Here is a 27,851-nt window from a genome sequence, read left to right as displayed (position 1 = left end):
GTCTCACCGACATGAGCTAAATACGATGAGTAAATTTATAGAGTTGGAGGATAGGCTAGTAGGAGGCAGAAGGTGGGTTGAGAACGGGGAGCTGGTGGTGAATGTTTAATATAAACACATGAAGACGGGAGAGTTGACGGTAGCATATTACTACAAGGATAACTAACACTGCCGATTTATAAATGTGACTGTGGCTGGAAGGGGTAGTCTAGGGAGGCTAAGGTTAATAGAAAGACAGCTGGAGGGTAACAGAGGGACTGGATAACAGCGATTTTGGTGGTAGATGAGGACTGTGGTTAATAACATAAGAATGTTCCTCTACTACAAGGTGTTAATATACACGGAGAAAATGGAACTAATGTACCTTATAGACTAGAATTAACAGATGTTGGAGTATTTTTGTAGTAAAGACAAGGTCAAAAAAAAAGGGTTGCTAAAGGTCAAAAAAAAAAAGAATATGGGGTTTAGTTTTATGAGATGTGAATATGATTAAGCATTTGTTTTATTTTCTTCACCAACAGGGAGACCTTGGTCATGCCATTTAACCAATCTGTGCTCATTTATAAGTCTTTCTGAACATGCAGAAACAATAGAGCTTGTTTTTAGGATTAAATGAGATAAATGTGCCCAGATGGAATTTTTAAAAGTAATGCTTCCATAATTTGTTAAATTGCCTTTAATCTGTTATTTTAATTTTTGAAGGTGCAATAAAGTTTATTTTAAAACAATAAAAGAAATAAAAATTAACAGGCAAAAGAAGCAAACAATGAAGGAAATTTACAAATATGCTAACAACAGTCATCCTGAGTGGTAGAAATAAAAGTAAATTTTCTCCCTTTGTTCTTTATTTTCCAAGCTTTGATTAGGGAGTTAAATTATTTTAACAATTTTTGAAAGAACTGTAATTGTTTCTAATGCCTAATATAGAATGATTTTTTAAGTTTCCAATGGAATTGGCTCTGACAAAACTGATCCGTTCTGAAACCACCACCATCGGATTTGCTGGTGTTTAAAAGCCGTATTTGCAATGTTAGCTGTGTCACAATGAAAAGTCCCTCTCCTCTGCCCTCTACTTTATCGCATCGACCTTTGACCTATTCAGTTTCTCCTTTAACTTAGTTGGGGGTGGGGGAGCCTGGACAACAAAAAAGGACAGATATTTCAGCCTTCCATGTGGCAATGAGGCCAATTTTCTCCTAGAGAATAAAATAATACCGACTAGGGAGTGGATGTAGCTCAAGTGCCTGAGCACCTGCTCCCCGTGTACGAGGTCCTAGGTTCAATCCCTGGTACCTCCTAAAAACAAACAGAAAAAAACACCAACTGTCATTGGGGAGTGGATATAGGTCAGCGGTTGAGCACCTGCTTCCCACCTACGAGGTCCTGGGTTCAATCCCCAGTAGCTCCTAAAAAATAATAATAATAGTACTGGACACACGGACACAGGCTCTTCCTTGCTCCCTGTACCACGCCACTGTGAGCAGAAATCGAGGCACTGGTACCGTCTCCATCCTTCCACCTGAGAGGAAACGGTGCAGAGATGAAGATGCGTTCACAGCCCACTCTGACTCCCGCAGTCTATCACCAGGTACTCACCTGCCAACCAGGACCCGTGCGGGTGCACCTGTGAGCACCACCACGGGCCTTGACACGCCAGAGTCCAGAGATTTCCAGACAGGACTATTAGAACAAGGGATGAAGATCAATGTTCATTTCCTGACTGTGGTTATTGTGGTTAACGAAGAAAAGGCCTTTGTTTCGTAGGAAACACCATGAAGTAATCAGGGGTACAGGGGTATCATGTCTGCAACTCTCAAATGGTTTGGAAAAAACACTAATATGTATATACAGGAAAAAAAAACAGCAAACGTAGTACAGAATTTGCAGAAGCTAGGTGAAGGAGCACATAGGAATTCTTTGGATTATTCTTACAACTTTTTTGTAATTCTGAAATCATTTCAAAATAAAAAGTGTAAAAATAGAAGAGTCTAGGGGACCCACTTTCTCCAGGGCGAAGACGCCAGGGGAATCAGCGTAGCCCAGAGGGGACTTCCAGCTCCCTTGAGGGCTTTTCCGCCGCCCCTGGCCTGGGTGGGGTTGGCCATTTTCAAAAGGCTCTCGCTGGCCCGCAGCTCCCTGCAGCCCCTTCCTCCTTGCTCGAGCAGTCTGCTCTACAGGATGAGTCCACACTCCTCTGCCTGGTAAAGAGGCCTCCCACCACACCCCGCCAGCCCCGCAGGGGCGCCCAAACCCCAGCCGCACCGTCCACGCCCAGGCCTCCGGGCCTTTGCACACGCTGGCCTCCCCGCCTTGCCAACTCCTGCCCCTCCTGCTGAGCCCCACTCCGGCCCCAGCCCTCCTCCCGGCGGAGGCCGAGCACCCTCGTCTGGGGGTGCTGCGCTGCGGGCACTCCCTGCACAGCCCCACGGGGCCGGGGAGCACTGCGCTGGCTCTGATTCCACTTCGTATTGCATCGCTCTGGCTCCGTTGACGCCTGCGCGCCGCAGGCTGGCGGCCCAGGCCAGGACCCCCCTTTCCTGCTCACTGCTGCCACATACCCTCAACAGAGCCTCTAGGAGAAAACAGCGGGTGTGGGGGCCAGATCGTGCCACAATCCCTTTCTTCAGCAACTGTGGTGCCTCGGGTATATGCTGTGGAGGGTATTTTATTTATTTACTTACTTATTTTTAGGGAGGTGCCGGGAATTGAACCCGGGACCTCGTACGCACAAAGCAGGCACTCAACCGCTGAGCCATGCCTGCTCTGCGAGAGTACTTTTTAAATGGCACGGATGTGGTCCTTTTTCAAGCAGGGGTTGCAGAGAAAAGCCATATTCAGCACAAGTGCATATGGCCACACGGGTGGAAGGGCCAGGCGGCAGGGAAGCTGGGTGGATAACGTGGGCCTCAGCCAGGCAGGCTGGGCGAGGACTCAACTTCAGATCTGCCTCTCAGAGCTGGACCTCGAGAAGGGAGCCTTGGGCAGGTAACTGCCTTCTGCCTCAGTTTCCCCATCTAAAAAATAATGAACTCTGACCTTATATTCTACCACTCTCCCTGCCCGTCCTCTGCTCCAGCCACCCTGGCTTTTTGGGTTTTTTTTTAAAGATTTATTTTTATTTATTTCTCCCTCCACCCCACCCCACCCCACCCCACCCCACCCCACCCCCATTATCTGCTCTCTGTGTCCATTCACTATGCATTCTTCTGTGTTCACTTCTATTCTTGTTAGTGGGAATCTGTTTCCTTTTGCTGCGTTATCTTGTGTCAGCTCTGTATGTGCGGCACCATTCCTGGGCAGGCTGCACTTTCTTTCGTGCTGGGCAGCTCTCCTTACGGGGCGCACTCCTTGCGTGTGGGGCTCCCCGGGGCGCACTCCTTGTGTGTGGGGCTCCCCTATGCGGGGGACACCCCTGTGTGGCAGGGCACTCCTTGCGCACATCAGCACTGTGCATAGGCCAGCTGCACACGGGTCAGGAAGGCCCGGGGTTTGAACCGTGGACCTCCCATGTGGTAGGCGGATGCTCTATCCGTTGAGCCAAATCTGCTTCCCAGCCCTGGCTTTTTCACTGTTCCTAAATACCAAGGTCTGTCTGGGTACTTTCTGGTTTCCTCAACCTGGAACACTTCCCCCAAATCGAAATCGATTAGCTTTCTAGTCAAACACATCCTCAGAGCAGCACCCCCTGAGCCCCTATTAAAATAGCGTCCTCCCCACTGTCAGCCTTTAAGCCCCGAGCCTGCGCTCCTTTCTTCATAACACTTACCACTAGCTGAAACAACACTGTTTCATTTGCGTGCTCGTTTTTATTTTCTGTGGCTCCTGCTGGGATGGCAGTTTCTGCAGGGCAGGATCTGGGTCTGAGCTGGAACTCCAGGGCCTGGAGGGCCACATACTACAGGCACTCAAGAACAGAGACTGGGGAAACGGACTTTGGCCCGGTGGTTAGGGCGTCCGTCTACCACATGGGAGGTCCGCGGTTCAAGCCCCGGGCCTCCCTGACCCGTGTGGAGCTGGCCATGCGCAGTGCTGATGCGCGCAAGGAGTGCCGTGCCACACAGGGGTGTCCCCCGCGTAGGGGAACCCCTCGCGCAAGGAGTGCACCCATAAGGAGAGCCGCCCAGCGCGAAGGAGGGAGCAGCCTGCCGAGGAATGGCGCCGCCCACACTTCCCGTGCCGCTGACGACAACAGAAGCGGACAAAGAAACAAGACGCAGCAAAAAGACACAGAAGACAGACAACCAGGGGAGGGGAATTAAATAAATAAATAAATCTTTAAAAAAAAAAAAAAAAAAAGAACAGAGACTGAGGGAAGTGGACTTGGCCCAGTGGTTAGGGCGTCCGTCTACCAAATGAAAGTGCAGCCTGCCCAGGAATGGCGCCGCTCACACGGAGAGCTGACACAACGAGATGACGCAACAAAAAGAAGCAGATTCCCATGCCGCTGACAACAACAGAAGCAGCAAATACAGAGAACAGACAACTGGGGGGTGGTGATAAATAAATAAATAAATCTTTAAAAAAAAAAAAAAAGAATACATGCTGAGGCTCTGAGAGACAGCCAAAGTAGATACTTCCCCAAATGGTGGGACTCCTGAGGGCTCTGGAGACACCCGGGTCCTACGGTCACGGCAGACAGCTCTGGAGTTTGGTGCCCTGCCAGGGGGTCCAGCTTGTGAGTTTGTGCTCCTAGTGTGACAGAGCTGGACTCAGGTGTGATTTCTCCACACATGCCTCTTCTGTCCCTTTTGTTGAACCTGTAGTTGGTGCTGGAGTTGGTAGGTGTATGTCCAAGAGACTTGAATCTCTGAGCTGTCCATGTGCCAGCTGGGCCCTGAGCCTCAACCGAGTTACAACACCTACTCTCCAGTTCATTGGCGTCACCCAGGACAGCGAACAAGGAGGTGAGGATGGACAACCACCGTACCAAGGGAAAAAGAGAGCCTACAACTGCAAGCAAGAGAGTCCCATCCATCAGCCATGTGGGACAGAGGTCCCTCTCAATTAGAGGTGGAGTGGACATCACCATCCCAGAATCCTCAGGATTGGGGAATAGAATATGGACTAGAGTGGACTTACTGGTGTTCTACTATAGACTTAACATGATTCTACCAATGGAAGAAATCATATCATTGATGTGGAGACAGTAGCCACTGGAATTGCTGAAGGCAGGGGGAGGGAAAAAGAGGTTTAATACAAGGGCATTTTTGGAACCAGGAATTGTCCTGAATGACACGGCAAAGACAGATACAGGACATTATATATCCTGCCATAACCTACAGAATGGAGTGGGGGAAAGTGTAAACTACCATGTAAACTGTAACCCACGCTGAGGGCAGTGCTCCAAATGTGTTCATCAATTGCAGGGAATGAAGCACACTAATGAGAGAACTGTTGATGTGGGGAAGGGTGGGAGGTGTGGGGAGTGGGGCCTCTGGGAATCCCTTATATTTTTTTATGTAACTTTTTTGTAATCGAAGTATCTTTTAGAAATAAATTAAAAATATAATAGTAAAAAAAAGAATATATGCTGAACAAATGGGAAAGAAGCAAGGCACTAAGGCTGCCTTCAGAGGGTGTGGTGAGACTCGCAGGAGAGCAAGCTCACCAAGGGCAGGAGCATGCCCCACGCGGGCCTCAAGCCAGACGCTCAGCCTGGCGGGCGATGCCGTCTTCAAAGGAGCCCAGAAGAGGGCGAGGCCAGCGCGCAGGGCCACTCACAGAAGGGTCACAGAGGCAGCAGGGCCTGAGTGTGGCCTGGAAGGAGGAGGTTTTTCTGAGCGGTAGGGAGGTAGAAGCATGGTCCTGGGATGGACGTGTCCCCTCCTTGGCACAAGCCACCGAGGTGTCCTCTGACCACTGCCTGAGGAAATGCAGAGTCATCCACTGACTCTCCTCCATCCGACAGGACCTACAGCCTCTCTCTATGGCAACTCACTTCTCTCCATTTCCATAGCCCGATTTCACTACGATATGACGATTTCAGTAACACTGCTGAAATAATTAATCGCAGCCACCTGTAGACAAGGCAGAGCAACCCAGTAGCTAAAGAAATAACTCACCTGCCAGCTGTTAAGAATCAGGTACCAGGATGTCTGCCACAGCATGGCTTGTGAGAGCAAAAACTCTGAAATAACCAGAGTGTTTGTCCATGGGGAAACTAAAACTGCAGTGCAGCCATGTTGCAGAGAGGTTAGACAGAAAAAGACAGATACTTATGCACTAACGCCACTCTCCAAAATACATGAAGAGCTGAAAAAAGTTACAGAATACACTGTATGACAGCATTTACATAAAACAACCATTTTTAACCCACACACACAGTTAAATATTTCTCAGCGAACACACGTCTGTAACTCTCGTTACAGACAAGATCCCAACAGTGCCTGGCCAAGCAGTAAGCTTGATGAATGATCACACTGCACAGGAACAGAAAAGGGACCGCGAGACCGCTGCTCCTCGTACGAAATATCTCTGTGCTTTTTGCATTTTTAAGAGAACACGTTAATGCATTACTTGTATAATTACCATGAACTCTGAGTAGTTACTTAGAAAGAAAAGCAAGCCAGCTGCGGGGCGTGGACAGACGGGGGTCCCGCGCCGCACTCCGCACGCCTTCCTGGCAGCGAGTGCCTCGGCGCTCAGTGCACGCTCCGGCATCTGCACGAAGACGTGCCCAAGAGCGCAGGGTCCTCTGGAAAGTGGCCTAGAACCGGGGCTGGCGCGCCCTCCCCGACAGGCGCTGGCTTCCGAGGCGCCCTGCCCCGGGCTCCTGCGCTCGGCCTGGCCCGCCCGGGCACGGCAGGGCCTGGAGGGGCGGGGGCCGCCGGGTCCCGCGGGAGGGTGGGCCGCGGCGCGGCGGAGGGGGCCGGCGCTCCCGGCGCCCTTGCCGAGCTCCTACCTGCCCCTCCTGCCCCGGCATCGTCCCTCGGAGCCGCCGGCCTCCTCTAATCGGGTCCGGAGCACAAAGGTCACCTGGCCGGGGGAGAGGCGCGGCTCAGCGCTGCCCGCCGGCGAGGGCTGGAGCCACCCCCCTTGGGAGCCGGGGACCCGGCCCCTGAACCCCGGCGCACGTCCACCCGGGCGGCGGCCGGGGACGCCCAGGCCCCTTGGCGGACGCGGGAATCCGAGCTGGGGTGGGGGTGGGGGTGTTGAGTGTCGGCCTTGGACCCTCACCCACACCAGTGGCGGGGCCTCAGGCTCCCCAGCCAGGGCGGGCGCCCTCCCTGGTCCCCGCTACCTCGAATCAGCGCGTCTTCGACTCGGGCGTGCGGGGAGAAAGAAGAGCACGCGGGCCCGGCGGACCGCAGCCGAGATGCCGGAGGCGCGGCGTGGCGCTGGGGGCGGTGGCGGGGACGCCTGGCTCTTGCCCCCGGCGCCGCCAAGCCCTAGAGCGGCAGCCGCGGCAGGAGTGGACTCCGCACCTGGAAAATCGACCCGGGCCGCGCCAGCGCTTCCCATTGGCCTCCGCCGCGCGGGGCTCAGACTGCAGCTGGAGAGCCCCGCGGGGCTTCGGTCGGGGCGGGGCTCGGCGGGGGCGGGGCCGGCGGGCCGGGCCACGCCCCTCCGCCCACCCCCTGCGACGCACCGCCCACACGGGGGCGGGACCCGGGGGCTGCCACGCGCCGAAAACGAGTCTCCACCTCGGCAGACTCTATTGGCTGGGACGCCTTGGGAAGCTGCCGCCAGCAACCAATTGAAACGCGCAGTACGTCCGTGGGGGCGGGGACTCCCCGCACGCCTCCTCGGGAGCCTATAGAGAAGAGGGACGGAGAGCGCTTCCGGTCTTCGGGGATCGGCGAAAGATGGCGGCGGCCGGAGGGGGCTGGTGCCTGTGCGCGTCGCTGAGGTGAGGCGCCAGTGCTGTGGGCTCGCGGGCGTCTGCGATTCGGCGGTGGTCCTTGCTCGGCCAGTGCAGCTAACGTGTGCGGAAATGGACCTGCCCTGCCCCGAGTCTAGGCTGTGTTCCCGAGGCCAGCGCTTCCTCCTCTCCCTTTGGGGTCTGTGGGCTGGAGAGACCAGGTGTTCTTCCTCGGCTGGCGAGGTTTCCAGGTTCCTTCCCTGCTTCAGCTTTCTCCTTTTCTTGTTGGCACTCCGAGTCGTCTGTCACAAATTATTTTTTGTATAGCTGAGCCACAAATCTTTTATCATGTCTCTCACTGGTCAAGGAGAAACGAGATCTTCCCTCTTTTGTCTTAGTTTCTCCTAATTAACTCACCAAAAATGACGTTTTTAACAAATGTCATTTACATATAAAGGTTACATTGAATCTGTTTCTTTATCATCCAGTGCTTTATGTTTTTTATTACCTTTATCTTCATTAAACAGGTGGTATTAATACCTTGTTTATTGTTGAAAAATTAAGACACAGACCAGCAAAAAGGAAAAGTCGCCAGGAATTCCAGGAGCTAACCACTGATAACCTTTGGGGGAAGGGGAGAATAAAAACTCGTAGACTTTTTTCCACATTTGTTATTATAATATTGCTCTATTTTGTACGTCTTGCCCTAAACCGATGAAACAGAAGACCTATCATATTCTATCCACTCAGTTCTTGTAACACCTACACATTTTTGTTCAGGTTCATAATTTATAGTTCACAGGATAGCTTCCTGAACAGCATATTCTTTCCAAAGTTCACATATTGTTTCTTCTTCCTGATTGTCCTCGCTATTTCAAATTTTGTAAGTATTATTTAAAACGTTTTGAATGGAAAAGTCTATTTTCAGAGCCTTCATGTTCTTCCCTGCATTCAGTATTTCTAAACCTGTGCTTTGCACATAATAGTAGCTAAATAAATGCTTGCTGAATGACTCACTATTGATGAGTTATCTTTCTAAAGCCTGGTGTTTAAGTATGGGTAAACAAATAGGACACATGTTTTAGTTATTTTTAAACAAATCTTAAAGTGGATAATTTTGATGTTCAAGTACTACAGAGTGTTTAATAAACTTATAGAGTCTATAAGTTTATCTTTGAAACTGATCAGACTCAAAGGTCTGGCTCAACTTTAGGTATTAGATTTTCCCCTTGATTTTAAGTTAAATAGCTCAATTTGAAAACCCTGTAGCAGATCATTTGAAGAAAATGTCATAAAAAATCTTTAGATTCTGTGTGTTAGCTACATTTTAAGTAAAAAAACAGGCTTTTGAACGCTTGTCCTGGGAATTTAAATTGCCTTATATAATGTTGCTTTTATGAACTGATGTATTTATATTCCAAATGGTAAAGGACTGACAAATCATTTTGCTTTTGTCGAACTGTTCATCCTTTAAGGCAGTGGTTCTCAAAGTGTGTTCCATGGACCCCTAGGGTTCCGCGAGACCCTTTCAGGGGGTCCTGGAGATCAAAACTATTTTTATAATCAAATTAAGATAATATTTGTCATTTTCTCTGTGTTGACATGTGCCAAAAGTAAGAGTGGGTAAAGCTTCCTTAGTACAAATCAAGGCAGTGCACCAAACTCTGCTTAGTCACTGTGTTCTCCCTCCATGGACTTGCAGCTTAAAAAACTAAAACAGTCAGTTTTACCTAAGAATGTCCCTGATGTAACAGTAAAAATATTGATTTTGTTAAATGTCTGCCCTTAAGTCTACATCTTTTTTAATATTTCGTGTAAGAAAATGGGGAGGGCACATAAAGCACTACTGCTGTGTACTGAGGTATATGGTTCTCTCTTTTAGGATTGTCTAAGGTGCTGCTGACTTAGACACGTTTTTCATGGAACACCATTTTTACTTGAAAAAACAACTAAGAAACTATGGTATTAATGACTTGGATATTTGACAGAATTTGTTGCCAGTGACAAAGTTTGAGCTTTCAAGTGGAAATTCAAAATTTGGAAAACTTGTATCTATCAGTCTAAGCTTGACTGCTTCCTAATGCTAAAATTTTCTTGATAGGAGGCAATATTAACAAATGTGATTTTTGGATATTGAGTAGTGAAATGTGTCAACTTTGGGAAAGTCTAAATAACTTAAGAACCAATATTTACTAGATAATCACTTCATGATGTTACAGAATCATTTATAGGTGGTAGATCCATTCAAAGCACAAGATAGACCAGTGGATTTTAATGCAGCAGAATATAAAAAAGTCATTGATAGGGAAGCGGCTGTGGCTCAATCAGTTGGGCTCCGTCTACCATATGGGAGGCCCTGGGTTTGTGTCCTGGGGCCTGCTTGTGAAGGCAGGCTCACCTGTGCACCACAGAGAGCTGACGGCCCGTGCGCTGTGGAGAGCTGGCGCAGCAAGATGACGCAACAAAGGGCAGACAAGCAGATATAGAAAAAAATGCTCAGTGAATGGACACAGAGAAGAGACAGCAAAAGAAAAAGACAGCCGAAAGGCGGGGGCGACCAAATAAGTAAAAAAAATAAATGAATGAATGAAAGTCATTGATAGGGTTTCAGATTCTGTGTTGCACCAAACCTTTGAGAAATTGCTACTTGTTTAATTTGGTATAGTATCAAAGAAAAATATCTGTAACTACCTGAAAAGGTTTTTAAATATACCCCTCCCTTTTCTTACTGCGTATCTGTGTGAACCTGAATTTTCTTCATATCCTTCAACCAAGACAACATGTCACTACAGAATGTAGAAGTAGATATGAGAAGTCAGTTATCTTCTGTTAAGCCTGATAAAGAAATTCGCAAAACTATGAAACAGTGATGCCCTTCTTACTAGATTTCTTTTTTCGTGTTGGAGAGTATAGTTATTTTATTTTTAAAAAATATGTTAATATGGAATGGATTTGTTTTAATGACTCAATCATTTTTTTTAATCCCTCAGCTATCATTTCTAATAGAATAAATTTTGGTTGATATATTCGATGTAAACCAGTGGTTCTCAACCAGAGGTGATTTTCCCTCCAGAGGACATTTGGCAATGTGTGAAGATATTTTTTATTTGTGTCTGGAGGGATACCACTGGCACCTAGTGGGTCAAGGCCAGCGATCCTGCTAAATATCCTAAATATACAAAGCCCCCTCCCACAGCAAGGAATTATCTGGACCAGAATATAATTAATACCAAGGCTGAGAAACCCTGATGTAAACGAATGTGTGGAGTCCTCAGTAATTTTTTTAGAGTATAAAGGTATCCTGAGGCCAAATCACCTTGAAGAGTCAAATACCTCTTCAAGTAATGGACTAATTCATAATAGAAAATCCATATGAGAAATTTATTTCAGAACTAAATAGCAATAGAATACCTCTATGTATTCCGTGTAACTGCACAAGCATCTTATGTGCTTTGGTCACTAAGCAGCCAAGAGCCCAGTCTGCTGTATTCTGCTGTATAAAACATAGGGCCAGCACATCGAGGGCCCCTGCCCCCACATACATGCCACCTTGAATTCTCTATTGGGGGCGCAAATGTAGCTCAGCGGTGTGAACGTCTGCTTCCCATGTCTAAGGTCCCAGGTTCAATCCCCACTACCTCCTTAAAAAAAGAAATTAGTCCTGACTTTTCATTATGTACATTTTAGTATCTTACTGGTTTTATGTGCTATAAGCTCCTTGAATCCTTTATAAGAGAAATCCTCATAAGGTAGATAAATTCTTTGTAAAAATATAAAAGGTTGTTAGATACCAACAATATTGGCCAATCCTAGGGGAAAAACACAACCTTAGGAAATTATTTTGCAAATAATTTAAATACTTCCCAAAGAGGAGACATCTTGCCCTGAGTCAGCACATGTTTATTGGAGGCCTTCTCTGTGCCCGGCATCATGCTAGGCCTTGGGGATATTTGGGGCTGACAAGACCAGGTCCTCGCCTTGAGGAGCTTCTGTCCACCTGGCAGCAGTGGAAGATCTGTGAACAGTTCACTTGGAAGTAAGTGTGCTGACGTGTGGTAGGTAGCACATTAGTGGAATGTTGGCAGCTCCTTCAGCTTCATGTAGAGGTAGGGAGTGTTATTAAGATCCTGAAAACAAATCAAAGGCAGAACTAGAAATATAATGGAATTAAGGAGAAACCCAAATTCCATTCCTCTTACCCCAGAAATTGTTCTTCCTGAGGTAAAGTGAGAGGATAAAAATGATTTACCACCTCACAAAACTTTTAGCCAATGGAACACTGATCACTCCAGACCTATGTCGTCACGTTGAGGGTCCAGCGCCCTTCCTAACCATGGCTCATTTAGGTTAATAATTAAATGTGCTATAATCCCTAACATATACACTGGGTTAGAAAAAGTGGCTCAGCATTAATCTTCACTGCTTTTTAAGAAAAAATTATATTCAATAATGCTAGCATGCTGTAAAGATTGGAATTAAAGAGGACTTTCACTTTTAATGCAGGATACTTTGTAACATTAGAATTTGAATAGCTGACTCTTGTAAGACTTGTAAAGTACTAAAAACTATAAAAATTTTCTCATTACTGATACACAAAGTAGACATGTGAAAGTAGCTTTGGTTTGATATTTGTAGTCATTTTTCTTTTAATGGGCTTGATGTTGATTTTCGCCTTTCCCTTCTTGTTTCAGATTTTTGTATTCATTATTCTTCCCTGGGCTGATGGTGTGTGGAGCTTTATGTGTATGTTTGGTCCTTGTCCTTTGGGGACTCAGACTGTACCTTCAGGGAAAGAAAAAGTCAATGTTAATTAGCAAAAATGGAAAAAAACAAATAGTGATTGCATTTTTTCATCCATACTGCAATGCTGGCGGCGGAGGAGAGAGAGTTTTATGGTGTGCCTTAAGAGCCCTGCAGAAAAAGTAGGTATGCATCTTTCCTAGGTAATTTTCTATATTGTTACTATTTTTTAAACATATTACCCAGAAATTCATCTTTCTCTAGTGTCTGTATTTGTATCCAGTGATTCCCTTTCTTAACTCTTCTTCACCAAGGAAACCCCGCTTTCATAAGCCCACCTGCCTTGCAAGGTCCGGTTGAATTTTGGTTGATATCATTACCAGTTGGATAGCCCTAAATTACTTACATGTCATTTAATGTTCTAGGCTTCCTCCTCCCCATCCCACCTCCGAAACATTTTATGATTCTCTTTTAGAAGGCATAATGCGTAGTGTCTTAGTTTGCCACAGCAATGCCAATGCAAAGTTCCAGAAATGGGTTGGCTTAGATAGTGGGGGTTTTTTTTAGGGTAAAAGCTTATAGTTCCTAGGCTGAGAAGTGTCGAAAGTCAAAGCACCAGCAGAGATGCCTTCTCACCAGAGTCAGCTGCTACTTGTGATCCTAGTGTCCTGCTGTGCGGCAAAGACTGAGGCCAGTCTCTGCAGAGGCACCTATTTCTAGTCCTGACTCCCATCTCCCAGAGCGCAGATGTGGGCAGCAGGCACAGGGCTTGTCTCTTTCCTGGCCGCCTCTCTCCATCTTGGCTGCTCCCCTTTCTTCCCGACTTCAGCTGTGGACTGTCAGGCATGTGGCTCCTCTCCTCCGCCTGGAACTGATCCAGGGGCCAGCCTCTCGGGGGTTTCACGCTTCAGGTGCTAGTGATCCTCGCGTCCTCTCTCACATGGCAGGGTCGAAAACAGCGGCTTGCTTTCTCTTTCTATGTCTCCGTTCATATCAGGCCCAGCAAGAGCGTGGAGACCCAAGCTGGCCCGTGCCTCCCTGACAGGCCAGTCAAAAGGTCCCCACACCCAAAGGAGTGGATTAGTTCAAGAACATAATCTTTTTCTTTTTAGGATTTATAAAAGAACGTCAGGCTGTCATCCATAGTGAAGTGTAGGTTACATTATTGTTTTGTCATGTGAGGACACGTGCCTTCCATGGAGTTCCAAGGCCGTGACCTGAAATTCCCTCAGTTCACATTTCTGTTATTCTTGGCCCACCCTGACTTCCAGCCACCATTCCTGTATTTCCTCTGCCAATTTCTGTGACTCCGTAAATCCAAACAATTCTCTTCAATCCCAGCTGGATTCTCATCTCCTTGGGGTCCTTCCTGCTCTTGCCCTCTCATAATTCCCTGTCTGCTTTGTCACTCTAACTCAATGAATCTAGCTCTTGAGGGCAGTGGTCAAGTTTCATCATATCTGTACTTAATCCCCAGCACCTCTAATGTGCACAACCTCCCCTCAGGAAAAACGTTTCCAAACAGTAAGACATACTAGGTATTTTTCCGTCTTGCTCCTCCTACATTATATCTCTTATCCCTCCCCACGCTTTCAAATATGCTTTGCTCCAGCGCTCTGTCCTAGAGAAACTCCGAAGGCAGCATGCCTTCTCTAGGTTCCTTGCCTTTCCATATAGGGTTCCTTTTTTCTGAAATGACCTTTTTACTCCCCCAAGTTAATTGCTACAAATATTTCAGGACTTGATATAAGCTACAATCCACTTTTTTTTCCCTGCATTAACTTTTTCTTTAAAAGCAGTTTTATGGAGATATATTCACATACCATAAATCTATTGAAAGTGTACAATTGATGGCTTTTAGTATAATTACACTGTTGTACGTTCATCACAAAAAATTTTAGAACAATTTCATTAATCCAAAAGAAAAACTCCAACCCCTTAGAAGTCACCTTTCAATCCCTCTATCCTTCCCTAGCCCTACTAACCACTAAATCTAATTCCATCCTGATAAATTGAAATATATTTACATTTTATATAAATGAAATCATACAATATGAAGTCTTTGGGTCTGGTTTCTTTCACTTAGCATAATGTATAGTTTGTAGGGTGCTTCTCTGTTGCCTATATTAACATCTTGTAACATTAACATACATTTTTCAGTTTCAAAGAAACACAGTCTCATATATGTAATATTACTCATTTCTCATGAGGTTTTACTATGCTCTAAAGCCTCATGTTACATTTTTTAGCTTTCTTTATAGTAATATACATGATCTTAGCCTTTCCCTTTCAGCCACTGTCATAGCCATATAATAGCACTTTTAGTTGTAAACACCATGTTGTGGTTTCACCTTTTCTATTCAGTTCCAAAGTCTAATAAGCGACCTTTTTATCAGTTCTGCACAGGTTGACCCTCAGTGTTCCGATCTCTAACCACCTTCTGTTTGCTGGTGACCTGTATTCTAGTTATTAACTCCATGAGTTCATAATAGCACAGTCATACAGTATTTGTCCTTTTATGTCTGGCTTGCTTCATTCAGCATAATGTCCTCCAGGTTCATCTATGTTGTCCTGTGTTTCACAACTTCATTTCTTCTTGTAGCTGCATAATATTCCATCGTGTGTAAACACTACAGTTTTTTTATCATTCACCAGTTGATGGACACCTGGCTTGTTTCCTTCTTTTGGCAATTGTGAGTAATGCCACTGTGAAGTCGGTGTGCAGATGTCTGTTCCTGTAACTGCTCTCAGTTCTTCGGGGTATGTATCTAGTGGTGGTATTCCTGGTTCTCGTGGCAAATCTCTATCCTCCACAGTGGCTGTACCATTCTGCATTCCCACCAACAGTGAATAAGTGCTCCTGTCTCTCCACAGCCTCTCCAACACTTGCAGTTCTCCGTCTTTTTAATAGTTGCCATTCTGATCGGTATGACATGGTATTTCATTGTAGTTTTAAGTTACCATTTTCCTAATCATTAGTGATGTTGAACACTTTTTCATGTGTCTTTTCACCATTTTTATTTCATCTTTACATAAATGTCTTAAGTCATTTGCCCATTTTTCAATTAGGTCGTTTGTCTTTTTATTGTTGAGTCATAGCATCTCTTTATATATCATGGATATTAAACCCTTTTTGGACATGTGATTGCCAAATATTTTCTCCCATTGAGTTAGCTGCTGTTTCACTCTTTTGACAAAGTCCTCTGAGGTACAGAGTGTTTAATTTTGAGGACATCCTATTTATCTATTTTTTCATTTGTTGCTCATGCTTTGGGTGTAAGATCCAAGAAACCACCACCTACCACAAGATATTAAAGATGGTTTCCTATATTTTCTTCTAGTAGTTTTGTGTTCCTGGCTTTTATATTTAGGTTTTGACTCATTTCAAGTTGATTCTTCTGTATGGAGTGAGATAGGGGTCCTCGTTCTTTTATTTTGGTAATGGATATCCAGTTCTCTAAGCACCATTCATTAAAGAGACTGTTTTGTCCCACTAGGTGGGTTTGCCAAAATCCAGTTGGCCATAGAGGTGAGGGTATCTTTCTGGACTTTTAGTTCTGTTCCACTGATCAATGTGTCTATCTTTATGCCAGTATCACACTGTTCTGACCACTGTAGATTTGTTACATGTTTCAAGGTCAGGCAGTGAAAGTCCTCCCACATCACTTTTCCTATTTAGAATACTTTGGGCTATTCAGGTAAACTTTCTCCTCCAAATAAATTTGGTGGTTACCTTTTCTGTTTCTGTAAAGTAGGCTGTTGGAATTTTAATTGGTTTTGCCTTGAATCTATATATCAGTTTGTGTGGAACTGACATCTTCACAATATTTAGTCTTCTAATCTATGAACACAGAATGCCTTTCCATTTGTTTAGGTCTTCTTTAGTTTCTTTTAGCATTGTTTTGTAGTTTTCTGAATATACATCCTAAACATTTTTGGTTAAATCGATTGCTAGGTATTTGAGTCCTTTTGTTGATACTGTAAATGGAACTTTTCCCCTGATTTCCTCTTCAGATTGTTCAGTACTGGCGTGCAGAAACATTGATTTTTGCCTGTCAGTCTTGTATCCTGCCACTTGGCTGAATTTATTTATTAGCTCAAGTAGTTTTGTTGTAGGATTTTCAGAATTTTCTAAATACAGGATCATGTCATCTCTAATAGAGTTTTATTTTCTCTTTTCCTTCTTGGATGCCTTTATTTTTTTTCTTGCCTGATTGCCCTAGCTAGAACTTCTGGTACAATATTTACAATATTGTGCTAGAATAACAGTGAATGACAGTGGTGACAGTGGGCATCCTTGTCCTGCTCCCAGTCTTAGAGGGAAGGCTTTCCCCATTGAGTATGATGTTGGCTGTGGGTTTCTCATATGTGCGTTTTATGCATTTTCAGGAATTTTCCTCCTATTCCTATCTTTTGAAGTGTTTTTATCAAGAAAGGATGCTGGATTTTGTCAAATGCCTTTTGTGCGTCAATCAAGATGATCAAGTGTGTTTTTTCTCCTTCAATTTGTTAATGTGGTGTATTATGTTAATTGGTTTTATGTTGAACAAAACCGTTGCATACAAGGAATAAATCCCACTTGGTCATGATATGTTAGTCTTTTGATATGCTGTTGGATTCTATTTGCAAGTATTATGTTGAGAAATTTTGCATCTATGTTCGTTAGAGAAGTTAGTCTGTAATTGTATCTTTATATGGCTTTGGTATTAGGGTGATGTTGGCTTCATAAAACGTGCTGGGTAATTTTCCTCTTCAATTTTTTTGGAAGAGTTTAAACAGGATTGGTGTTGATCTTCTTGGAAATGCTTGGTAGAATATACCAGTGACACCGTCTGGTCCTGGATTTTTCCTTGTTGGGAGATTTTTGATGACTGTTTCGGTCTCTTTAAATGTGATTGGTTTGTTCAGTTATGTTTCTTGTAGACTCGATGTGTGTTGCACATTTCTAGGAAGGACTGTGAGCTTGACTGAAGCCTGGTAGGCAAGGGAGAGAAGGGAAGGGGATGTGGAGAGGGAGGCAGGGCCCAGATCACATGAGATTTGTTTGACAAAGGTAGGGAGTTTCCATTTTATTCCGGGTGCTATGGAAAGCCATATAAAGGTGTTAGCAGGAAGATGGCATTCAAACAGCAATTTATTCTTATATCTCACGGGTTTGGGGATTGACGGGTTCTTTTGGGAGTCTGTTGGAGCTATCCAAAGGCTTCTTTACCCACTTCTCTGATTCCTGGGTTGCGGTGACTGGAACCCCCTGGAGCTAGCGAGGCATCTCTTTTCTCTCTTTTCTCTCTCCTCCCCCCGCCCCCTCCCCCACACACACACACAGCTAGCTTGGGCTTATGTACAACATGGCAGTCTGAAAATAGTTGGACTTCTTACATGACAGCTGATTCCCATTACAGTGACCATTCAAGAGACAGAAGTAGAAGCTGCCAGACTCTTAGGCCTGGGTCCAGAAACTGACACAGTGTCACTTTGGCCATATTCTACTGGTCAAAGCAGGCACAGAGCCCAGTGTTAATCAGGATGAAGGTATATAGTTTCCTGAAGAAGGGAAAAGTGTCCAAGAATTTGTGACCATCTTTGACCTACCCAAGAAGACCATCCTTTTTACATTTTAAAAGCACGAAATGCCTAGTAGGCGCAGTTAGGTAGTCACCCTTTAGGCTACCACAGCATCCTGTGGCTATCTCAAGCAGTGCTATCACACATTTTGCAGTTATTTAATATATGTGTTGTCCCCACTGCTCTGAGCTCCCTAAGGATAAAGACTTTCTCTCTCATTCTTGTATTCCTAGCACCTAGCAGTTCATAGCAGAGAGTAAGTAGACTTTGAAAAATAATTATAAGCACTATCAGAGGGAGGCCAAAGCATTAAAAAATCTTAATAACTATATCATCTCTATTTCAGTTGTATTGCACAAGAGCTAGTTTCTAAAATATTTTTCTCAGATAAAAGCACTGAGTAATACTTAAGCATTACAATCCTGTCTGAAGATGCCTTCCATGAATTTTAACTTTTTATAAGTATTTTGAGTATTTTATTAATATTTCATTACCACTTTTATACTGAGAAAGCTGTCAAAATAAAACTCTCTATTTCCTAAAAACAAAACCATCTTGTTCATAAATCAGCAGTTGTTATTGGTATCTGCTTTGTGCAAAGACAGTCATTTTGAATGACTAACACTTTAATTATTGAGGAATGGATGTGCAATGAGTGATAGTGGAAACTTTTTTTTAGTATTAAAGCAAGTGTCTTTCTTTCTGATTGTGAGAAAATGATTATCTGCAACGCTTTGCTTCATTTTAACCAGAACTAATGAAATGCTCATGTATATTCTGTTTTAGGTACCCTGAAGCAGTTTATGTTGTTTACACTGGTGATGTTCATGTCAGTGGTGAGCAGATACTAGAAGGTGCTTTCAGAAGATTTAACATCAGGTTAAGTCGCCCAGTGAAGTTTGTTTTCTTAAGGAAACGCTACCTTGTGGAAGATTCACTCTATCCTCACTTCACATTGCTGGGCCAGAGCCTAGGATCCGTTTTCCTCGGCTGGGAAGCCCTGATGCAGTGTGTTCCCGACGTCTACATCGACTCGATGGGCTATGCTTTCACACTGCCTCTGTTCAAGTACGTGGGGGGCTGCCGAGTTGGGAGCTATGTCCATTACCCCACCATCAGCGCCGACATGCTCTCGGCGGTGAGGAGCCACAGCGCTGGCTTTAACAACGCGGCTTTCATTACCAGGAATCCCTTCCTCAGCAGAGTGAAGCTCATCTATTACTATCTTTTCGCCTTTATTTACGGCCTCGTCGGCTCTCGCAGCGACGTGGTCATGGTCAATTCCTCTTGGACACTAAACCACATTCTCTCGCTGTGGAAGGCTGGGAACTGCACTAGCATTGTTTATCCACCTTGTGATGTGCAGACATTTCTGGACATTCCCTTACAGGAGAAAAAGATGACCCCAGGTCATTTGCTGGTTTCTGTTGGTCAGTTCAGGCCTGAAAAGAATCATCCTTTGCAGATCAGAGCCTTTGCTAAATTGCGGGAGAAGAAGGTAGCTGCATCACTGCCTCCACTTAAGCTTGTTCTCATTGGAGGCTGTCGTAACAAAGACGATGAGCTTAGGGTGAGTCAACTGGAAAAGCTTTCTGAGGCTCTAGGAGTTCAAGAAGATGTGGAATTCAAAATAAATATTCCATTTGACGAACTAAAGAATTACCTGTCTGAAGCAACAGTTGGTCTTCATACCATGTGGAATGAGCATTTTGGGATTGGTGAGTTTTTCCTTTAAACAACTTGTTTGGTGCCTTGTGATTTATATTTTAGGTTGTTTTGGTAAAATGATAATATTCTAGAAATCCCAATTCTTTTCCCCCAGTCCACTAAGTATGATTTCCTCATTTGAGACTCGTACAGTAGTAGTTAATGATAGTAGCTAATAGTTACTGGTCATTTAGTGTGTGGGGGTCGCTGAGTCCTGGCCTTTACAAGTGTTATCTAACTTAATCCTCTGTAAAACCCAATTTGATCAGTACTACTTTTATTCCCATTTTATAACTGGAGAAACTCAGGCACAAAAAGGCTTGAACTTGCCCACGATCGGTCCCACAGCGCGGTGTGGACCTGGCACCTGAGCTAGAGGGCCCCTGCTGCTAACTGCCATGTCCTCTGGTCCTCTCTCCCCATCCGACCCGTCCACGTACGGAACAGACTGCGAGGCCCACGCTCCCCCTGCTGAACTACCAAACTAGAATACACTCCTCGGTGATTGTGTTGTGTACCAAAGTTGAGAACCACGGTCTGCAGAGGGGCTTTTCACAGTAACTCATTTGGTTCTTTTATTGATTCTACACTCATTACTGCGAAGTCCCATCGTGAGTGTTCAACTTGAGTGTGCAGCTTAAATCTCCTTGCCCTGTAGCCTTTCTTATTTATTCCAGAACAAACTGCTGTTACTGTTTCTGACCTCCTGTTAAGCATGCATGTGTCATAGAATCAGGTACTGTTTCATGTCTAATTGGGTTCAGTATATATTCATCAAGTGCCTACTTTGTGCCGCGTACTCTAGGCGTTAGGGGAAAATAGAAAAACATGTAAGTGAAATTTCTAATAGTAACACTTATGATTTCTCTTATACACTTTTCTGTCCCTAGCACAGTGCTACGCCCCCACATTCAGTAAGAAATTGTTGATCTGAAACCTTTTGCATGGGGTCGAACACAGATGTCTATGCTTCCTTCCTCAGAGACTTATTGAGCCTTTGCTCTGTCCAGGCACTCGGGCAGGTGCTGGGAATGTGACTGGGCAATGGGAGCTATTCTTACATCAGAGGCTCAGAGCACTAACTTCAACAGGTGCTCACAGTGTGCTAAGTGCTGTGACAGATCTGTGGGCTCAGGGGCAGTTGCCCAGGAAAGAGGTGTGCCACTTAGGCTGGGACCTGGCAGCAACGGGAAGCCAGCCAGGCAGAAGAGGGGGATTTTCCAGCGGGAGGACAGCAGGTGCAGGGCAGGGGCCACCAGGGGCCACCAGCAGCCTCTTTTGAGTTCACTGTGGCCCGGGCAGGGGGACCTGGGGGTGGCCACATGGCCGTGTTACTGCAGCCACAGAAGAGAAGCATTTTAAGTACTGCGTTGTTCCCTACAGTTCACTTTGGCTGCAGTGTGGAAAGTGGGTTGGTGGGGAGCAGGGAGAGCAAGACTAGAGCAGCCACCAGGGTGAGAGCTGCCTGCAGTCTAAACTTGGTAGGTGTCAGTCTGCCGGGGTTGCTGTGACAGACACCGCAGACTGGCTGGCTGAAACAGCAGGAATTTTCTGCTCTAGTTTGGAGGCTAGAAGTCTAAAAGGTATCAGCAGGCGACATTCTCTGAATTCTGTAGCGTCCTGGTGGTGGCTTGCTGGCAGTCAAACTCTGCCTCCATCACGTGACCTTCTGGCTCCTTCTGTGGCTTCTACTTCTGTGTCCAAATTTCTACTTCTACCAAGGGCTCCAGTCATACTGCATTAAGGCCCACCCTGATTCAGTTTGGCTCCATCTTAATAGGCTCCTCAAAGACTCACACACATGAGCTCACACCCACAGAGACTGTCTGTGTGGGAGGCGTGTGGGTTCACAATTATGAATAGCATTGAAAAGACTTGGCAGTGTACCCAAGGTGTCAGGTGAGGTAGGCAGAAGAATCCGAGGTGACCGCCTAGGGGTTTGGGCTTGGACAGTGGTGTGAGAAGCGTTTGCTTCGCTAGGAGAACTTGAAGCAGAGAGGCTGCTGACGAGCCCGGGGTTGAACTTGCAGAGTCGGCACTGTCTGCGGGCCACACACGTGTATGTGTCCAGGGCAGTTGTGTTTGAGTCTGAAGCACAGGAGAGGGACCTGATCCAAAACCACGGCCCGAGCTGTCGTCGGGTAGTTACTGAAGGGAAGAGGAGCTGGCCAAGGAGAAGAGAAGCAGTAGGCCAGGGAGGGGCAGGCCGCAGCACGCAGGGTCTGGAACTCCAGAGCTGGGGGAGAAGGGGAAGGCAGGAGACAGTGCGCGCGGCGCTGGTGAGGGAGGAGGCGCAGCCAGCCCGCGCGCAGTAGCCCGCGCAGTCGGTGGGGAAGCGGGCAGGGGCCAGGGGCGGCCCGTTCAACGCTGGGGAAAAGGGGAGCGCCACGCCCCCTGAGCACGGGTCTCTGTGAGAGGGCAGTGAAGGGCATGGCGGGAGCAGGACAGGGGACCTGAGGGAGGTGCATGTGCGGAACCAGCCTAGTGCTGGGCGGAAGGGCCAGGAGGGAGGGAGGAACCTGGGTAGGCTGAGGCCCCTGAGAAGGCGCGGAGGCGTGGCAGGTCTGGATTGTGCCCGAGAGGCAACTTGCCAGTGGTGAAGAAAACATCATGATCTAATTTCTCGCCTATGCTTCTAGAATATCAGTGTTACCATTCTTGGGAGAATGGAGAAAATAGTCACTGAAATCATTTTCTGAAGGGCTCAGGTCTCTAGGAACACAGTTAAGACTAAAGTAATTGATACTCCTCATCCATGTGCATTTGGCAGAAACCAACTGCGGCTTCCCTTTAGGTCACTATTGGACATGCAAGTCAAATTTCTCAGAAGGCCGAGCAGTCTCGGAAGCAGCAGCAACAGCGTGCTTCACTAAGGCGGTCTGCTTTTTTCTTTTTTACTGCTAATGCTGTAAGTTAGACTCTTAAAACTTTACTTTTGGGGAGCAGGTGTAGCTCAGTTGGCTGAGTGCCTGTTTCACATGTATGAGGTCCTGGGTTCAATTCCCAGTACCTTCTAAAAAATTTTTTTTTACTTTTGAAATCTTTTTATTTATTTTGTCTCTCTATACCGATTATCTAACATCTTGCTAATGTTCGCTAGTCTTCCACTCTGTTTTATTTTCTGCAGCATATAGATCTCTTGTACACTGTTCTTCCTGTACACTGTTCTACTTGTCTGTTTTAGTTAAGAATGAAGCCACATTATTGTGAAGCTTTGAAAACTAAAAAACTCAAAATCATTTCATTTCCACCATAGAAGTTAGATGAGCAAAAGACCTACAGAAATTTAATTTCTCATGAGTTTCGTAAAATTATAAGGGTTCCCTGCTCATCCTTATATTTAACTACACGTTTTGATCTTTTCAGGAGTTGTGGAGTGCATGGCAGCTGGCACAGTTATCCTTGCACACAATTCAGGGGGGCCGAAGCTTGACATTGTTGTTCCTTACGAAGGAGATATAACTGGATTTCTGGCGGAAAATGAGGAAGGCTATGCTGAGACTTTGGCTCATATTCTTTCCATGTCTGAGGAAAAGAGGCTCGAAATCAGGAAAAATGCCCGTGCCTCTGTGAGCAGATTCTCTGATCAGGAGTTTGAAGTGACATTCCTATCATCTGTGGAAAAGTTATTTAAATAATGCTGTATCTATGCAAATTAAAGATATTTTATATAAAATGGTTAAACCCCTTCATATGTAAATACTGTTCTAAACTGATTCCCTGTTGGATGACTTCAGCCTAAGCTGTGCTCTCACTGGCATATACATAGCCAAGATTTTATGTCACTGAAAAAAAAAAGCAAAATTAAATTAATGGAAAAGTTCATTTTATGTAGTGAAAAAGGTCTTAAAGTTTACACATACAAAACTTTAAATTAGTGTGTAGTCTCAAATTCTGAAAAATATCAACCTGAAAGGAAAAAATTAACCATGGATTTTGGTGTAATATTTTTCAAATCCTTTCTGTCAGATCATTTCACTTTAGAAAATAGAGTTGAAGGAAATGTTGAAAGGAAAATGGATGCTATAACTGAATAGCACTTTAGAATTGTTCTGACATTTTTGGAACACCTAGAAGAATTCTGGTACATTTAAATACTAAACAATATTATGGGGGACTCTTCTGAATATACGTAATGATTTTATTGAAAGAATCTTTAAACACATTTAATCATGTTCTAAAAGCTTATAGTCAAAAGACATGGCCAGCTGGGATTGCTTTATGGGCGAAGAGGCCCATGTACTGCCAGTAATCCTTTCCATAGCCAGGTGTTTGCAGAAATTTTTTTTTTTAGTGCTAGAAGCACATTTTTGTGGGCCTCTCTCATTATGCCTCAGCAACTCCACATCTCAGAGGTTGGCAGTCAGCTCCGTCTTTGATTTAAGAAGCCTGAGGGAGAATATCCAGGTGAATTGCTCTTATTTCGTATACTTCCTGCATGGTCTGTTACCAGCGTCACATATTGTAAGATGGCAGAAGAGCATTGGACTAGCGGTAAGATTACCTGGGCCTGGCCTCGGCTTCGTCATTTACAAATACCTGCTCTTTCAACATCAAAGCTGCCCCTGAACACACCAAGAAAAATGAAACAAAAGAAAAAGCTGCCCCTTAATTTTTCTGAGCCTCAGTATCTTCATCTAGAATCTGCAGGTGATAATACCTGTCCTCACTTCCTTTGAGAGTTGTGATGCTGAGATGGAAAGTATGTGAAAGTACTTTGAAATTTATAAAAAGTTACTTTAAGGGTAACAATATATAGTAATTATCTTCTGTAATCCCATCTTTATCAGTGCAGTACAACTCTGTACAGATTTTTACTGTTTTTTAGAAGGTACTGTGGATAGAACTGGGACCTCATGCGTGGGAAGCAGGCGCTCCACCACTGAGCTACATCCGCTCCCCTCTGTACAGTTTGGTTACAAAGTCAGTAGCTACAAATCATTATAAATTTAACAGAAAATTACTAGCATGGAAAAGTGAAGCTATGTTTGTGCAGTTATGACTAAGTGGACCAATGTATAAATAACTTTTAGCATTTTCTGCATACTTTCTCATTTTCTCCTAGTTTGATGAATTTTCCTCCTTCACGGTCTGTACATTTTGTTAGCAGCCCGTGAAAGAGGTACATTATTCCTTCCTCTATAATCTCTCATTGATCCAGCCGCCTCATTATCTACGTACCATTTACATTGTTCATATTTCTGCAGAGTCTGCATTCAGGCTATGCAAAGAAAATCATGGGACTGAAAATAAGGAAATTGAAATGGAAGAGCTAAAGTGGAAGATTTAGTGAAGGAAGAAAGGATTACTGAATTCTGTAAAATATTAAACTTGTTTCTTCAGAATGATTTTCATTTATCACAAATGTGACTGGAAAATATACTTTGGCATAGATGTTCACTTTCAACATTCAAAATGTGCTATTATGTGTTTTTAATTTTTTTTTTTCCAATGACTGTTACCATGGAAAGTGTCAAAGCAGCATGTTGACTGTGTCTGGAGAACTTGTGACTACCAGTTTCTATAAGATGTTGCTTTTAAGTGGCCCAACTACGCTATGTTTTCAACTCAAAGCAGTAGTAGGTCACAGTCTTATTTCCAGTGTAAGCTATAAAGTATAATAGCATGTTCTGTGTATAATAGTCTCCAAACTGTGTTTTACATCTAAATATGCATAAAAAGGAGTGATTTTCCTCTATCTTGGATACTTTTCCCAGTGTGGGGCCTTTTATAGCCCTCATGTAGTTTACCAATTCTGCATTACTTATTATGGCCTAATAATTCCAAGCTCCACATTCCAAGAAATTTTTAAAAAGAAAAGGTAGGGGGGAGGCAAAAACAAAGTCTTCTTGCCCTGGTGCCCAAGAATAGGTTGTCAGGCTTAACAGACTTTTCTTTTTTTTAATGAATATTTCAAACATACAAGTAAAGTAGAGCTTCATGAACTTTATTTTAATAATTTTCTGGATTTTTTACAAGGTCATTTTATAGGCAGAATTATGAGATAGGGGCAATGTGATTATCAGTGCTTTCAGAATATTTGTTTAATTAAATATTTGTTTAATCCTAGACTCTAGGATTATGGATATAAATAAGAGCGTTTCTATGCTAAATCTGTCAATCAATACAATTAATAGCTATTTCTATTATAGAGCTACAACCTTAAGAAATTACTAGAGTCAGATTATGCCCCTGTAGTTTACCTCAGCCACTGCTCTTCCATTTCCCTCTTGCCCCACGCTAAATCTAAGGCCACCTTTGGCATTGAAGAGCCATCGATTTCAATGCTTTACAGCTATGTGCTGCAAAAAAGAAAAATACCTTGAGCTATATGTAAATATTACAAGAGTAGGGGGCTGAAGTGTTGGCACAGCCATTGATACCATTTAAAGTATCACTTTTACAGCTGTCATAGATAGCTTTGCCTTTGTAAGCAAAAGGCATAATTTTTCTAAGATGCTTTAAACACATGTAGGTCTGATCAATAATTTCGTCCCTAAGTGCTAATGTTCAAATAAAGCATTATGATTTAATACCTCAGCACTCTCAGCCTCAAGGAGCTTGCTGTCAGAGTGGTAAATTCTATTTATACCTACGTGGAGACTTCACCTTGCACATTAGTACAGAATTGTAAAAATGGCCAAGCTCAAACTGTGCAAAGCATTTTTTTTTACATTCCAGGGATTAAACCCAGGATTGTAAATGTGAAGTAGGCACTCAGCCACTGAACCACGCCCGCTCTGCCATGCAAAGCCGTCTTGATAATCAATGGGAAAAGTTAGGATTGTTTCAAGTTCTTTAAAAAATTGTCAAAATATTAAAAATTGGTATCAGTTATAACAGTATGGGGCAATGAAAAATAGTAAAGCCAATATTTTAGTACACTATAATTTAAAACATTAGAAACACAAAGTTTTACTTTGTAAAAAATATATCAAGGGGTGGCAGACTTGGCCCAGTGGTTAGGGCATCCACCTACCACATGGGAGGTCCGCGGTTCAAACCCCGGGCCTCCTTGACCCGTGTGGAGCTGGCCCACGCGCAGTGCTGATGTGCGCAAGGAGTGCCGTGCCACACAGGGGTGTCCCCCGCGTAGGGGAGCCCCACATGCAAGGAGTGCCCCATAAGGAGAGCTGCCCAGCGCGAAAGAAAGTGCAGCCTGCCCAGGAATGGCACCGCCCACACGGAGAGCTGACACAACAAGATGATGCCACAAAAAGAAACACAGATTCCCGTGCTGCTGACAACAACAGAAGCGACAAAGAAGACTGCACCAAACAGACACAGAGAGCAGACAACTGGGGCGGGGGGTGGGGGGGAAGTGGAGAGAAATAAATAAATACATCTTTAATTTTAAAAAAATAAATATATCAAGAGCAATTTGAATAGTACTTCCCTTCTTTTGCTCATCATCCAACTTGCAATATTGAACAAGCATCTTTTCTACACCTTGGCAAATTGTCATCCTCCTCTCTAGCTTTGGCTCTGCTTCCAACATTTTAACCTTTCTGCTTTCAAAATCATGAAATATCTCTGACTGGTGTTTTTGGCTGGTGTCACTTCCTCTGGGACATATTCATCCTTTTGTCACAACCATTCTCATTCATGTCAATACTCCGCTTCCCTAAGTCCTCTGGCTGTGCCCCTAGCGTATCAAACAGCAGCAGTGTCAGCGTTCCACAGTCAGCTGTTTTTTCCATAATTTCATTTATATTCAATCTGAATTTCATTTTCAAACTTACCATTTTCCTTTTCGTTGCACTTTTTTTTTCTTCTGCCAATTCCCTCTTTAGAGTACCCATTTTTGTAAAATATTGCATAGGTTTATCCCTGGGAGAAAAGGAAGCAACACAACTACATGTTCTGCCTTCTGTGCATGAACTAAGTTAACAGATGTGCAGTGAAAGACTGAAAAAAGTGGTATAACTGGTCACCGATGATAAAGTGCATCTGTTATTTACCAAGTGACTTGCGGACAGAAGCACTAGCAGCTAATTCATACGTTTATGCAGTTGCAGTTGGCACTGTGATAACTGAA

The 27,851-nt window shown here is 44.5% G+C and overlaps 1 protein-coding gene across 1 annotated transcript; it reads left to right on the top strand.

The window, feature by feature from the left end:
* The first annotated feature begins 7,730 nt into the window (after nucleotides 1-7,730).
* ALG11 (ALG11 alpha-1,2-mannosyltransferase) lies at nucleotides 7,731-26,354 on the top strand. Its single transcript, XM_004447075.4, has 4 exons — nucleotides 7,731-7,849; nucleotides 12,493-12,723; nucleotides 18,893-19,824; nucleotides 23,180-26,354. The coding sequence occupies exons 1-4, from the start codon at nucleotides 7,806-7,808 to the stop codon at nucleotides 23,449-23,451; spliced, it is 1,479 nt and encodes a 492-aa protein (XP_004447132.1). The 5' UTR covers nucleotides 7,731-7,805; the 3' UTR covers nucleotides 23,452-26,354.
* The last annotated feature ends 1,497 nt before the right edge of the window (nucleotides 26,355-27,851 follow it).

Source organism: Dasypus novemcinctus, chromosome 15 (assembly GCF_030445035.2).
Source record: "Dasypus novemcinctus isolate mDasNov1 chromosome 15, mDasNov1.1.hap2, whole genome shotgun sequence".
NCBI classification, from domain to species: Eukaryota; Metazoa; Chordata; class Mammalia; order Cingulata; family Dasypodidae; genus Dasypus; species Dasypus novemcinctus.
This window is presented reverse-complemented; position numbering and strand designations above follow the sequence as displayed.

Bases quoted from the DNA above. Each gene is read 5' to 3' on its own strand.
- ALG11 (XM_004447075.4), top strand. From the start codon at position 7,806: ATGGCGGCGGCCGGAGGGGGCTGGTGCCTGTGCGCGTCGCTGAG. The intron at 7,850-12,492 runs GTGAGGCGCCAG...TTCTTGTTTCAG, and splicing joins TGCCTGTGCGCGTCGCTGAG to ATTTTTGTATTCATTATTCT. The intron at 19,825-23,179 runs GTGAGTTTTTCC...TGATCTTTTCAG, and splicing joins GAATGAGCATTTTGGGATTG to GAGTTGTGGAGTGCATGGCA.